General features: G+C 37.6%; 1 protein-coding gene across 3 annotated transcripts in view; it reads left to right on the top strand.

The window, feature by feature from the left end:
* Positions 1-3,711: 3,711 nt before the first annotated feature.
* The window catches only part of NSF (N-ethylmaleimide sensitive factor, vesicle fusing ATPase), a 64,335-nt gene continuing 53,473 nt past the window's right edge, over positions 3,712-14,573 (top strand). For 2 of the 3 annotated variants that reach the window (XM_034415991.2, XM_034415992.2), the window contains exons 1-3: positions 3,712-3,843; positions 11,585-11,670; positions 12,714-12,813. In XM_034415991.2, the coding sequence (XP_034271882.1) occupies positions 3,832-3,843; positions 11,585-11,670; positions 12,714-12,813 (198 nt within the window). In that variant the 5' untranslated portion in view covers positions 3,712-3,831. The remainder of the gene's footprint in view (positions 3,844-11,584; positions 11,671-12,713; positions 12,814-14,573) is intronic. The other variant, XM_034415990.2, reaches the window with a different exon arrangement.

Genomic DNA, 14,573 nt, shown 5'->3' with positions numbered 1-14,573 from the left:
ACAACTGCAGTGCTTCACTTAATAACTGTGGCAAGAAAGGTCATAAAATGGGGCAAAACCTACTAATAACTGTCTTACTTAGCAATGTAAATTTTGGGGTCAGTTATGGTCATAATTTGAGGACTACCTGTATATCATACCATACACTCAGCTTTATGTATAGTATCTTTTCTATAATAAAACTATATTCCAACTTGTGTGCATACACAAACGCGCGCACACACACAGACAGCAGATTCTTGTTAGAATTCTAGTTTCCATGGCAATGTTTTCCTCCACTTTTAGTGTAATGTTTTTAATTTTTCCATCCAAAACATTCTTTAAATTATTGAAAAATGTCCCAGTTTGTCTGTATTTCTTTTGTGATATGTACCATGGAAAACACACTTATTTTCCCAAAACAAAAAGGAATGTTAAATAAGCACACAAACACATTTTGTGCAATGCAACACTTCCTAGCTTTTCTATTCTCTAACTTGCAATAGCTTCAGTACTGCAATATAATCACTGCAGTCTGCAGTAGACAGAGTCTTTATTATGAGGCATGGCAGTGCAATAGAGAAAAAAAATCAGTAATATAAATTATTATTAGACATTATTGCAGCTATGATTGGAAATAGAATGCTGAACTAATTCTATCTTATGAGATGGAAGCTAAAACCATGTGTTTATTTACAAAAAACATAGTATACACTGAAATAAATTATGAATAATTTATGTAGAATTCTTTATTGGCCAAGTGTGATTGGACACACAAGGAATTTGTCTCTGATGCATAAGCTCTCAGTGTATATACAAGGAACAAGTGATAAATTATGATAATAATCATAAGATACATTCATCAGAAATCATAAGATACAATACTTAGTGACAGTCATAACTTACTAAATAAGCAATCAATATAAATACTAGGGTACTAAATAAAACAATTAATATAAATCATAAGATACAAGCAACAAAGCTATAGTTATAAGAAAATAAGTAATAGATAATAGGAAAGATGAGAAGAATGGTAATACAGCCCTACTAGGTAGTTTGAGTGTGTTGTGGGATTAGTTGTTTAGCGAGGGGGGGGGGAAACTGTCCTTGTGTCTAGTTGTTTTGGCGTGCAATGCTTTATAGCCGTGATGGTGAACCTATGGCACACGTGCCACAGGTGGCACGCAGAGCCATATCGGTGGGCATGCGAGATCAGCTTCACTGATTTTTGGGCCTTCTAGGCCCACCGGAAGTCAGGATACATGCTGTTTCTGCCTCCAGAGGGGTGGGGAAGGCCCGTTTTTCGCTCTCCTCAGGCTCCAGAGCTTTTCTAGGAGCCTGGGGAAGGCAGAAATGGAAGTCAGCAAATGGGCTGTTTCTGGCCTCTGGAGAGCCTCCGGGTGGGTGGGGAAGGCTGTTTTTACCTTTCCCAGGCACCTAGAAAGGCTCTGCAGCCTGAGGAGAGTGAAAAACAGGTCTATTGGGCCCACCGTGCCATCACATGCCACGGAGGGAGCGCAGAGGGGGTCACGCACGCATGCGGGGCAGGACACATAGAATTATGGGTGTGGGCATGCACATGCGTGACCTCCCTGCATCCCCCTGCTTTTGGCATGCAATGGCAAAAAGCTTAGCCATCACTGCTCTATAGCATCATTTTGAGGGAAGAAGTTGAAACAGTTTACGTCCAGGATATGAAGGGTCTGTAGATATTTTCACAGCCCTCTTTCTAGGTCAGGCAATATATAGGTCCTCAATGGAAGGCAGACTGGTAGCAATTGTTTTGTCTGCAGTTCTAATTATCCACTGAAGTCTCTGTCTTGTCTGGTTGCAGTGCCAAACCAGCCTGTAACAGAGGTGCAAATGACAGACTCAATAATTCCTTTGTAGAACTGTATCAGCAGCTCTTTGGGCAGTCTGAATTTTCTGAGTTGGTGCAGGAAGAATATTCTTATTGTGCTTTTTTAATGACATTTTTGGTGTTAGGTGTCCATTTTAAATCTTGAGATATAGAACCAGTGGTGGGTTGCCCCCGGTTTGCACCAGTTCTATAGAACCGGTAGTAAAACCGGCAGGAGGCTCCGCCCACTGACCCTGACGTCATGAAAATGCTTCTGTGCATGTGCAGAAGTTTTTACGCTTGCGCAGAAGAACGTGCACGCGGCCTCATTGCAAACCGGTAGTAAAGGTAAGTAGAACCCACCCCTGTATAGAACCTAGAAAGGACTCTACTGCTGATACTGTCTTGCCTAATATTGTAAGAGGTGGTAGAATAAGAGGGCTTCTCCTAAAATCTAATAATTTCTACAGTTTTTAGTGTGTTCAGTTCAAATTGTTCCGGTCGCACCACAAGTTGTTCAATTTCTAGTCTGTATGCAGATTCATCGTTGTCTTGAGATCAATCATCTGCAAACTTCAATACTTTAACAGAGGGATCCTTTGAGATACAATTGTTGTTATAGAGGGAGAAGTGGAGAGAGCACACAGTAGGAGAGGAGGGGCTGTGCTAATTGTACAGGTATCTGATGTGATTTTGCCTAGCTTCACCTGCTGCTTCTTGTCTGTTAGAAAGCTTATGATCCACTTACAAGTGTGGTCAGGTATGGCTAGCTGAATCAGTTTAGTTAAAAGAATATCTGGAATAATGATATTGAATGCTGAGCTGAAGTCTACCAAAAAGACCAATTGCATAGGTCCTTGGAGATTCAATGTTGTAGAATGTAGTGGAGAGCCATATTGACAGCATGATCTGCCGATCTATTTGCAAATTGCAAGGGAAATTCTTTTCAGTTTATTAAAATATGCTCTTTTTGGCATGTATGTATTTTCATGTTCATATTTACTTCTTGATCGTTTTAAACACTTTAAAATACATGAACATCCTACTAACTACAGCTCAGGGTATGCATCCTTAGTTGTATTGATGCTGTTGAATCAGTTGCTCTGAGATCATTCTCTGCACCAAAATGGCCTGAAGAAGAGGTTTTGCCATGTTTCTTCAAAATCTTCATGGTTGGTTCAACATAAATTGTTTTTTTCTTTGATAGCACACAATCTACCCACTTAATCCAAGACTATAGAGAGGGTCAATAGTATTGTAAGAGGTACAACATAGAGAGGGTCTGTGAAGGGTCTTGCCACTTTTCAAAGCATGGATCAGGTGACAGGCTGTGGCTTTTGGTATATTGTCCTCAGTGGTATGGATGACTCAAATATTTCTTATTCTTCTCAAAGATTTCTTAAACAAGTTGAAGTCATTATGCTTGCTTTTAGCCATTGGTTGTTGTTAAATGCACATTTTAAAAATAAATTTCCACTATGGATGCAGAAATAAACTTATGGCTGTGGCTCCGTCGTTTATATATACTCTAAGAAGCTACAGTAGATAGATTTTCTAAGCCACCTTCATTCTCTCAGCTTGTGAAGTAGCCATGAGCACTGCCAGCGGAAAAACCTTAGGCTTATCTGCAAGATGACAGCATTTAATAAAATCTCGCAAAGCTTCCTATTAACGTTCATCTTGGCGATTGCTTACCCTGGCTTTAAACTTTAAAGAACAATTCTCTAAGATACTAAATAAACATTCGCTACCCACTACTGTACGGTACTCGTGAGTCTAATCAGGGAGAATATTTTACAGGCGTCATCCAGCAATGCAGATGCTCGTCCTCCCTGGTTCCCCCATGAACGCAGGAACGAGTACAGCAGGAAAGACCGGAAGTGGGCGGGAGGCAGATTGGCCACGCCCCTCGCAAGAGATGTAGCTGTTTCCTCCCGCCCCTCCTTAGCAGATTTCGCGCTTGCTGTCTTCGCATCCCCTGTCAGTCGCGTCTTCGGCTGCGGAACAGCAAGATGGCGGCCCGGGTGAGTGAGCCGATGAATGACTGAAGGCGGGGGCAATGACGTGTCAGCAAGACACCTTCTGCCCTCCCTTTTGCTTTCCCAAATTATTAAGGCCGTATTATTTTAATAGCTCTGTTTCCCTCTTCTCTGTTGGAGGGGTATCTCTGCCTTTTTTTTTTAAAGTTAAACCGGCAGGACCCGAATGTGCATCAGAGCCTGTTTGAAGGATTTATAGGGTAGAGGTAAACGCTCTCCTCTGGGATAATAAAACTCAAGGGGTTGATAGGGAGATCTTCGATTACACGACGATCCTCCCCATCGTTTAAAGTAGGATTTGTTTAATAACCCTGGACGAGTTCCGTACGTGAAAATAACAACCACCGCAGAATGAACGCATGTACTATCTAGCTACGCTTCCTCTGTGAGAACCGTCACAGTGAGTCATAAAGTAGCATCTCTTCACCAGCCTTTAGCAAATTGCTCCCCCTCCCTTTTCTTAGGTTCAGCTCACTGCAGTGAACCTAGAAGGGGAGCAGAAGGGAAGGCAAACCTCATTTCCATGTTTTTGAAATAGATGATTAAATAGATTAAAAAAAAAAAACTTGACAAAAACTTCCTTTTCTCCTACGTTTGTTACTCTTAAATAAGGCATTGCACAGACAGGGAAGGTTTCACTGTCAGTGTGAAATGTTTCTCTGTGTAACAAATATTCATTCATTGGTGGCCTCCCAGTAATTAACTCTTGTTGTGTTACTTCCTCCATTTGGAACAGGAGGATCTAGTGGGTGAATAGGTGGGAGTATCAAGCTGTTGATGCAGTTCACACTTTTTACTGCAATGTATTTGGCTAGCAATAGAGCACTCTGCTTTCAGATTCTACAGTGATGCTGTTAACTCAGAGAAATACTGCTGCTTTATTTTTTCAGTGGCTTATTCTATGCCTGACACTTTGTTTCTTGGGACCAGGAGTACAACAAAAATGGGTTATATTGGAAAAATGGTCATTATATAAGGTTGTCTGTCCTTTCAGTAGATGGTTTTAAACATCACCAAGCCTTATAGACTTTGGCTACAGTACTTCTATTTGAAAAAGGACAGTGTTGATTTAGGATCCTAGCAGAATAATTTTCTCGTTCTCTGCATATTATAACATATCCAGATAGCTTTAGAAAGTGTAGTATAATAAACATAATATACAAACCTGTACCAAAAAAAAAAAAAAACGTGAGTTTAGTTACAGTATAAAAAAGTTAGAATTTAGATCTCTAACTTTATTTAAAATCCAGACATTATGCCAGTGCACATTTGAGCATCCTAATAGTTAATAGTAAAAAATCTGTTTCTTAGGGCATTTTCACATAAGAACGTTGAACAATTTCAGAAACAGCTCCAACCTATATGGTCACAAGATGTTGAATGGTTTTGAGAACTGAACTCCTCAATATCCTCCCACTTTTATTAATATACTGCCACTTCATTGGAGGCTTTTAACTGCAGTGAAGAAAATGGTGGAAGACAACTTGGATGTTTTCTTTTCTGCAGAGGTTTTCCCATTGTATGGAAGAACATCTAATTTTGTTTTATATTGCATTTTTGCCTAGGAAGGAATTTTTATGACTTCATATGTTCAGGGAGTCATTGGATGGAGCACTGTTTGACTTAGACATGTGATCTATTCAAGATCCTGTGGCTTGAAAAAATGGTGTCAGTTCCCAATGGTCACATGGGAATTAGAAACACTAGTGTGAAAATACTGTAAAATATGCCAGTGGGAATATTTTATTGACTCCCATAGGAACTGGCATTCAGATAAAAGGTACTAATACTTATTGTTTCTTTCCCATTCAAGTGATAAATACTTAATTTTAGGCTGACATTTTTGATGTTAAACTTAGTTTTAATTTCTCAACAAAAATGTGACCACCCAATGAAACAAGGATGTCTTTCGTACATTTTAAGAAAATGAGACCTTGCAGTTATTGGTGAATAGAATTATAATTATGGTTGCCTTTGTACTTGTTCATGTTTTCCATCTTCTTTGTCCTTGAAGGCTTTTAAAAATTAAATTTAACCCAAACATTTCAATCTAAAATTTATCCCTTTATTGTTTTATGTGTTCCAAGCCATGAGAACAATTATCCTTAGCACAGTATGCTGGTCAAGAGTTTTCTTCAGTAAAATCTCTTAATACTTAACTGTTGGAGCAAGTGGATTTCCAGTGTAATAAAACCCCGTTTTAAGACATCCATTGTATTTCCTATTCTAATTTCCTTTTTTTTTTGTTACTGTTTTTTCAAGACCACAGTGCACTTAGAATAGCATATGTAGCTTCAACAGCTCATAATTACCTCAAGTCATTTGTAATGTTCACATTGGTACCTATATTATAGTTGTATGGTTTGTGAACTACTTTTCATCCCTAACCTATTCTCATGAAACAGCTGCTAGTTAGAGCATGCCGGGAAGTTCAGCTGAGAAGATGGATGGGCTGTTGTTGGTCAGACTGACTGGGGAGGAGGCTGTGATGCTTTTACAGAGGTATGCTGCAGTGGACTGCACATTGAGCATTAATAGCATAGAGAATGTGCAAAAATATTTTATCAATCTCAAAATCAAAATGACCATGCTGATCGATAGCTATAGAATTTGTACCCATCATTCAGTTATGAATCAACTCATGAAATAGTCTGGGAGCTTTCATTTTTAAAGGATAACCAGCAAGATTGCTTAAAGCAACAAAAAGGGTGACTGGAAAGGATTTGAATGCTATTCAAATTGTGCAAAAAGTTTGAAAGGATACATATAGTAGCAATGCTGTGTTTGTTTAAAGAAACTGGATCAGCAATGCCAAAATATTTGGTCTGGCTATTTGCCATATAAATCAGCAGTAGTCATTCTGGAAAGAAAAATCCAAAGCACATGTAGGCTTGCCATGAGCTGAGCAGATTCTGCTTAATCATCCTTGTAGAGATGTAAGCTTTTAAATGCTTCCATTTAAATAGTCATTGTAGATGAAATACATACCAGTGTGCAATTATAGTGATATGTTTCTTCAAATATGGATGGATGTATTCCAAGAGTAAATGGAATATGAATGTTTTGAAACATCTTGAATTTTAGTCTTAACCAGGCTAGCAAATAAAAAGTAAAGATTGTTGACCTTCTGTTACACCCAAACTAGTCTTCGTCTCTTTCCTAGTGCCCATGTTGTTTATATCTCTTTCCAGCTTTGTTATTAATCTCAAGTACTTATTTAGGCTATCTACATGTATAGACTCCATTGCTTTTATGGATCAAATGTACATCATATGGACCATTAACTCTTATCAGGCTAGAAATAAGTGTAATCAAAGGTATCATGGCTGAGCAGACTGCCCTAACCTAGTGCTTTCCAGGTCTTGGGACCATCATTCCAATCACCTTACACACTAATATATAGGGTGAGAATGATGATGTCTGTAAACAAAACGGAGTGGCATCAAGTTTAGAAAGTAACAGATTTCTGGTTTGGAATTTTTCCTGGACTTTCCTGATGACCTGGAGAGACTTCACCTAATTTTGTCTTCTGTGCAAATTGCAGTCATGTTTTTTTCAAGCATGAGGTCTTAGGGACCTTGTGAATAAAGGGTTGGATTAATAGGTCATGAGAATTTTGGCCTCTTTGTAAACAACAAAAAGATGAAGCTCATGTTCACTGCAAGGAATGAAAACATTAAAATATAAATTAATAGTGAAGAGACAGAATGCATGGAAAAATTCACTTTCCCAGGGTGTCAGATCACTCAGTAATGAATGCAGCCCAGAAATAAAACATCAGAATGCAGTGGGTCGTACAGCAACGATGAACATGAGCCTAATAATGGAAAAGCAAGGACATCAGCCTGGCAACCAAATGTAGGTTAGTCAGCTTTATTGTGTTCCCCATAGCTATCTATAGCTGTGAAAGTTAAACCATAAAAAAGAAGATAGGAAGAAAATTAACTTGTTTGAGCTATGATGCTGGAGAAGGTTCCTGCATATTCCTTGGATAGCAAAGATGATTAACAAGCAAGTACTGGAGTGTATAACACCAGACATGTCACTAGAATCACAAACTGCATTTCGCTAATTTTGGCTATGCCATGTGGGGGAATTCACTGGAGAAAGCAATTATGCTTGAAAGAATTTGTGGTAAAATTAAACCAAGACACCAAAGAATATGGTGGCAAAACACCATCAAAGCTGACACTAGCCAGAGCACACAAAAACTCAGAGAAGTAGTATAAGATCAGAAGATGTGGAGAGACCTGGGCTGGAAGACCTGGAAGAAGTGAAGGCATTTGGGAAAATAATAAAGGTTCTTCCTTGGCATCATAATATATTGAAGTAGGTGCTGGCATATCTTCTTGTGGCAAGAGAATAATCATATGTCGTACCTCAGATGGTTGAGAAATCTGGAAAGATCATAATGAAGATCATAGTATGAGGACAGCTGACCAATCCTTCAGGTATCTGTTTACAAGCCATGAGAGGGTTTTGAAATCAAAACCACTGCCTGGGATTGGATGAAAAATATTTTCTGTAAATATGTAAATATTTCTTTACAGGCAACTGTTTTGGCCTTTCTTTCTCTAGAGCCTTGGTAGTACAGGGGTTTAAGGCACCCTGTTATTAAGCTGGTTATTAAGACCAGCTGCCTGCAATTACTGCAGGGTTCGAATCTCGCCAAGGCTCAAGGTTGACTCAACCTTCCATCCTTTCTAAGGTAGGTAAATTGAGGACCCAGTTGTGGGGGCAATAAGCTGACTTTGTATAAATATACAAAAAGGATGAAGGCTATTGCTGAGCACATTGTAAGCCGCCCTGAGTCTTCGGAGAAGGGCGGCATATAAATCAAAATTTAAAAAAAAAAACAAAAACCAGCATGTGATTATTCTTGCTGTTTATCTTGAGTTATCCAAACAACATATTTGCATTCATTTTTTTCTTCTGCAAATATCAAATCCATAAATATTTGTTTGTAAAAAGGTAAAGGTTCCCCTTGCGCATATGTGCTAGTCGTTCCCGACTCGAGGGGATAGTGCTCATCTCCATTTCAAAGCTGAAGAGCCAGCTCTGTCCAAAGATGTCTCCGTGGTCATGTGGCCAGCATGATTAAACGCCAAAGGTGCACGGAACGCTGCTACCTTCCCACCAAAGGTGGTCCCTATTTTTCTACTTGCATTTTTTATATACTTTCAAACTGCTAGGTTTTATTTGTAGCCCACCCATATATTTTTATCTGTAAAATTGTAGAATTTACCCTTAACATATCTGCTGTTTTCCTTATTCCCTTTTCTTCTGTTGTCTATTTCTTGCTAGTCAAAATACAATAAATACTTCCTTCCATTTCTTAATGCTTAATTCTTAATTCTAACTTAATGACTATGAAATAAAATAACTTTTTGCAGTAGTTATTGATGAACTGTATGCAGAGATACCTGCCTACTAGGAAGAGAACAGAAAAAAAGGAGAGAGGAAGAACAGGGAGGAAGGAAGCTTTACACAGCCTTCCCAACTCAAGCAACACCCCCATAAGTCAACTACCCAGGCTGTCCCCCTGCCTTCTCCAATTCATGCAGCACCTTTGGTGCATCCCTTTCTACCCTCCCCAACCCATGCACCCTCCCCCCTTGAGCCTTCCCTGACACCCCAGGCACCTCTTCTGATCCAGCGTGCCCTCCTTGACATATGCAGCACTTTTCACACACACCCTGATCCCCACTGTTGTCTCACATACCCTTCTCGACCAATGCTGTTCTCTGTCCATCATACCATCTCTGACCACAGGGCACTTCTTGTACAGACTGAAACACACCAGAGAAAATAACTCTTAGTGTGGCCTGAGTACTCTAGTTGTACTTAAATCTTAAGAGATTATATGTCCCAGATATAAATATTGTAGTTAGATGTAGGACAATTGTATTTACATCCTGAAGACAATCTTAAATAATAGGATAATAATTCCTTTTTACTGCTCAGGATGAAACTATGGATCCTCCTATATTGGCTCTTGCTCAGCATAGCTCTGGGTTCATTTAGTTCTTTATACTAAAATTGTCCATAAATCTGGGCACCATCTGTCATTGTTATTTGATTTCATCTTTGTAATCTCTTAGCATGTTAATTTAATGCTAAACTGATGTAGGCTTAACTGCAAGACTATTCCTTGTGCACTTTGCCTAATGCTTTCTCCATGTACTCTAATGCCTAATCCCTCTTCCTAGTTTAAAGTTTTTCCTTTCTTCGATCATATTCCTGCTTCTGTTGCTACCTCCCCCACCCATACCATCTCTGGCAACTTGTCTCATGACCCAAATTTTTGAGGATATTATAAAACTCACTTTTTCTTATTTATGTAGTAGCCGTGTTGTAGTGAAATCAGGGCTATGCTATTTCACAGTTGAGGTTTGCAGGTCATATGGTTAAATGTTTTTGATTTCAAGATAGAAAATAAATAAACAATCCAGGTCACTTTCTTCATTTATTGCCCTTTGGATTTTTAAAATGTCAACTGATTTCTCCAGTGAGACATCATTTTTTATATCAATCATGTAGCCTATAATTTGTAGATCCAATTTCAATGCCATCTCTATCTTTTCAAATAATACTTGTTCCTCATTTGCTATTTCTTCCATAATGTCTTTTGGACACATTCTTATCTGTAGAAGTAAACACTGCTATTGACATTGTTACTGATTTTAGATTCCATTTTTCAAATATGTCCTTCAGTATTTTCAATATTATAATATTTTGCATCATTTTATAAGTCCAGTTAATTAGCTGTTAAGCAGGTTAATGTATTTTTCTCCTTTAACTAAAATCTTTAGTTCCCTATAGAGATCAATTTTTAAAACTAGTCATCTTTACAAAAGTCAAAACAAATCTATTTCTTACAGGAACTTTTTTTATATAATTAATTCCAAACTCTTATTCTAAATTTATCTGATTCCTTAATCTATTTGTAACTTTCTCAGATCAAAGGCTTGTTTAGCCTTTTGCTGTTCATTTCAATTTTAAAAAAATATTTTTAAATTAAGGATTAAAAGAAAATTTACCCAATGTTTTCAGACTTATGGATCTGAAGGTCTCTGGCAGCTTAAATGTAGTTAATAAACTATGTCTGAATATGATTAGGAAAGGAAATTTGCAAACTTAGTGCTTTTAAAAGGCATTAATAGTGGTTATGAGCAAGATGATTACTCTGGTCATCTCTGAGTCCAGTGTCATCTCTGAGTCACTTCCAGTGATAGTTGTTTTGTAATCCCCCTGCTGAAGAGCACCTGTTTAGAGTGCTTGTAGGCTATTACCTGGCTGGGGAGATTCCAAAGAACTGGTATTCCACCAGCTCATTGTTCTTCACTGGGTTTGTTGGCTTTGCTTTTCACAGAACCATCTTCGCCATTTCTTCTTTCAGAAGTACATAACTGCTTCCATTTTGAAGTGATACAATTTGTGTACAACATCATTATGTTGTTTGATTAACCTGTCCTACCTTCTATCATAGGTGTACTGAGAACTACATTTCTGTTTCTTATAATAATAATCAGCCAGTTCTGTTTGTAAATAGTGTGTGACATCTCTTTTAAAAAATACATGTTCTCAAAAATACACAAATGCTAAAAAAACAGCAAACAGTGAATTTGCACAGCTTATTCCAAAGTAAAATTGAACTTCAAAAATTAAAGCCATTTTGTATTCATGCTCTTCATTATTGACCCCTTGTCTCTGATTTTCCTTTCAGAGTATGCAAGCTGCAAGATGTCCCACGGATGAACTCTCCTTAACCAATTGTGCTGTGATCAATGAAAAGGACTTTCAATCTGGCTTGTAAGTTTGATTGGTCTCTTTTTAGAGAAGATTGCAGAAATAGGCTTTCTTCAGTCTGTTTCTCCCCCCCCCCCAAAGTTATATAGTAAATCTTGCAAATTATATGACTATTATTAGCAATTAGCAATACTAAATGAATTCTGACACACACACACACACACACACACACACATACATATATTTAATAAAACATCAGCTGTGTGAATGGTATTTTCTTTGGCATTAGAAATTTTTATGTGAAAAGGGAGAAATAAATGAGGGCTACTTGTTGATTACACAAACTAAAGATTGTTAATCAGATATTCATATTACTGGTGAAAATTAATATTGACTAATTTTCCATCCTTTCCATCTTAACTATCAAAGAATATATGAGAGCCAATTTGGCCTAGAAGTGGAAGAATCTGAACCGGAGTCCAGTCTAAGGCATGAAAGTCATCTGGATAACTTTGGGCCAGCCACTCACTTTTAGCCCTAAAAATAAAGAAATAGCAAAAAAAAAAAAAAAAAAAAAAAAAAAACCCTCCAAAGACATCAAGGTTTTGTTTGTGTGGTTTGCCAGAAGTCAAGTCTACTTGAAGACAACAACAAAATCATAGTGACTTCATTTGTTTAGCTTGGCTCAAACCAAAACTACAGTATATAGAGTTATGTATGTATATCATTTTTTAAAATATTAAGTAAACTAAGGTGCATGATAACTTTCACCTGACAGTTGCCCTCTGGAAGCTTCATGTAGGAAAGACTGTTTCTGGAAAATCATTTTGAAGTTTTTTTTAAAAAAGGATCTTCCCAATCCTTTGGCTTTTTTTGGCGTTTTATTATGATCAGCTCTTTTCTATCCAGTGGTCAGAAATTATTTCGTTAAAAAAATCTCAAGAAAATAAATTACTGTACTGTATTTATTGCAAAGCATAGTTTTGGATATTAGACTTCAGTTATTTCATAGAACAAATATTGCTTGCACTGACTCAGATATTGAAAGGTTTAGATTATTTATCTTTTTTCCACCTCTCGTTTCTTTTCTCTCAAACTCTTTATAGGCATGTAGTTGTGAAGACCTCACCCAGCCACAAATATGTTTTTACCCTGAGAAGTCATACATCTGTTGTGCCAGGTAGCATTGCTTTCAGTCTGCCACAGGTATGGCTTTGATTGTTTGTTTCCTTTTTGATCCCAAATACAAGCAATATTGCTACTGAAAGTAATTATTTTCAGCAAAAATTAAAATTGCAGTGGCTCAAAAGAAAAGTATGCTTCCAAGATATCCTTTGAATATGAAAGCAAATTATTCAGTTCTAGCACTTTTTAATGATAAAATATTAGGAAAAATGGGTTGTTTAAGGACAAAGACCTATGAAGGATTCCTGTTGTTATGTGAGATACAATATAGGCAATGAAGCAGCTGGATTAATGACCTTTGTCGCTAGGATGTAAGATGAGATAGCATTGTTATTTCAGAATAAGCATTTTTATGCTGTCTGTACAGCTCCAATATTGAAAAGAAAATAATGTTTTCTGTATGATGTTAACTTCAGCTTCTTGCACCAACACCTTTCAAATGTAGCTTCACATCAGCTATTTAGAAACAAAGCTTCAGAAAATGTGACTAATCTTTGCGGCTTCCCTGATTCCCCTGTGGTGTTAGCTAACAGTTTGGACTTGTGAATGAAGAACAGCGTAGCCTTGAGTGTATGTGAGTGAATAGGAGTCATTCTAATAAAAGAACAAAGAAAAAGTAGCTTGCTGAGCTGCAAAATAAGGTTTTACTTCTATTCTTTTGTTTAATAGAGTTACAATCATGTGAAAAAAAGGTACACCCTCTTTGAGTTCTATAGTTTTATGTATCAAGGCATAGTAAAAATCATCTGGTCCTTAGCAGTTCTTAAAAGTAGGTAAATACTAAATGTGTTGGGGTTACAGCTACTAGAATTCCTCTTCAGCATAGTTAACATTTAGAACATTGGGGAGTACCAGTCTGAGGAAGGCTGCTCTAGATCAGAGGTAGGAAAAGTTGGTCTTAGTCATTCAATAACAACCCCTGGCCAGAACATGATTACTAAAAAAAGAAAGCACAAAATTATTTGCTGTTCATTTTGAAAATATAAACCCCACCTTTTAAAGTCAAATTTGTTTTTGCCTCTAAGCAAAATACAGAAATCTCTTGGTGAGTGGAAAATAGGAAAGACTACTTAAGAAATCTTGGTAAAAATAAAGCTGGAGATAATATAATGTATTGTGCTGGGAGGTCATGCATCTCTGGGAAACAAAGTCCCTATCTTATGTGACAAAGGAGTAATGTAATCTAAGTTAGAGGTCTAACTTGCAAGCTTGTGAACAGGTCAAAGCATAAGGCCTACTTGCCTGTCTCTTCATTGGTTTCATGCTTTTGCCTTTTACTAAAATCAGGCAAAAATTATCCTGGGTGCTGTGGAGGGGCATATATCCGTCCGTCCATCCATCCATCCATCCATCCATCCATCCATCCATCCATCCATCCATCCATCTATCTATCTATCTATCTATCTATCTATCTATCTATCTAAACAACAAAACCAAATTAGATAAAAAGAAAAAGAAGTAGAAATAGATGTGGAACCTGGAAGACACCACAAATATCCATCTATCTCACCTTAGAAGAAAGGCCTTTCAGTCACATTAGCCCAGGTTTGAGAGAACAGTCAGGTCCCCTCGAACACTAACAGGGTGGGAGCCATCTGGATTTTGGGGCTCTTCATTCTATAGCCATGGCGATGGTAATAAAGTGGTATCTGGTTATGCTGATAACAACTATGTACAATATAGTAGGCCAATAATAGCATGTTGCCTGTAGGGGACAAATAATCTAGGATTGCAACTTGGTTTTGGCATGACATGAATTTTACTATACATATGGCTGCTAC

The sequence above is a fragment of the Pantherophis guttatus genome, chromosome 4 (assembly GCF_059756535.1).
Source record: "Pantherophis guttatus breed Tessera chromosome 4, ASM5975653v1, whole genome shotgun sequence".
Taxonomy (NCBI): domain Eukaryota; kingdom Metazoa; phylum Chordata; class Lepidosauria; order Squamata; family Colubridae; genus Pantherophis; species Pantherophis guttatus.
Note: the sequence above shows the minus strand (reverse complement) of the source record. Positions and strands in the feature narration are given on the sequence as shown.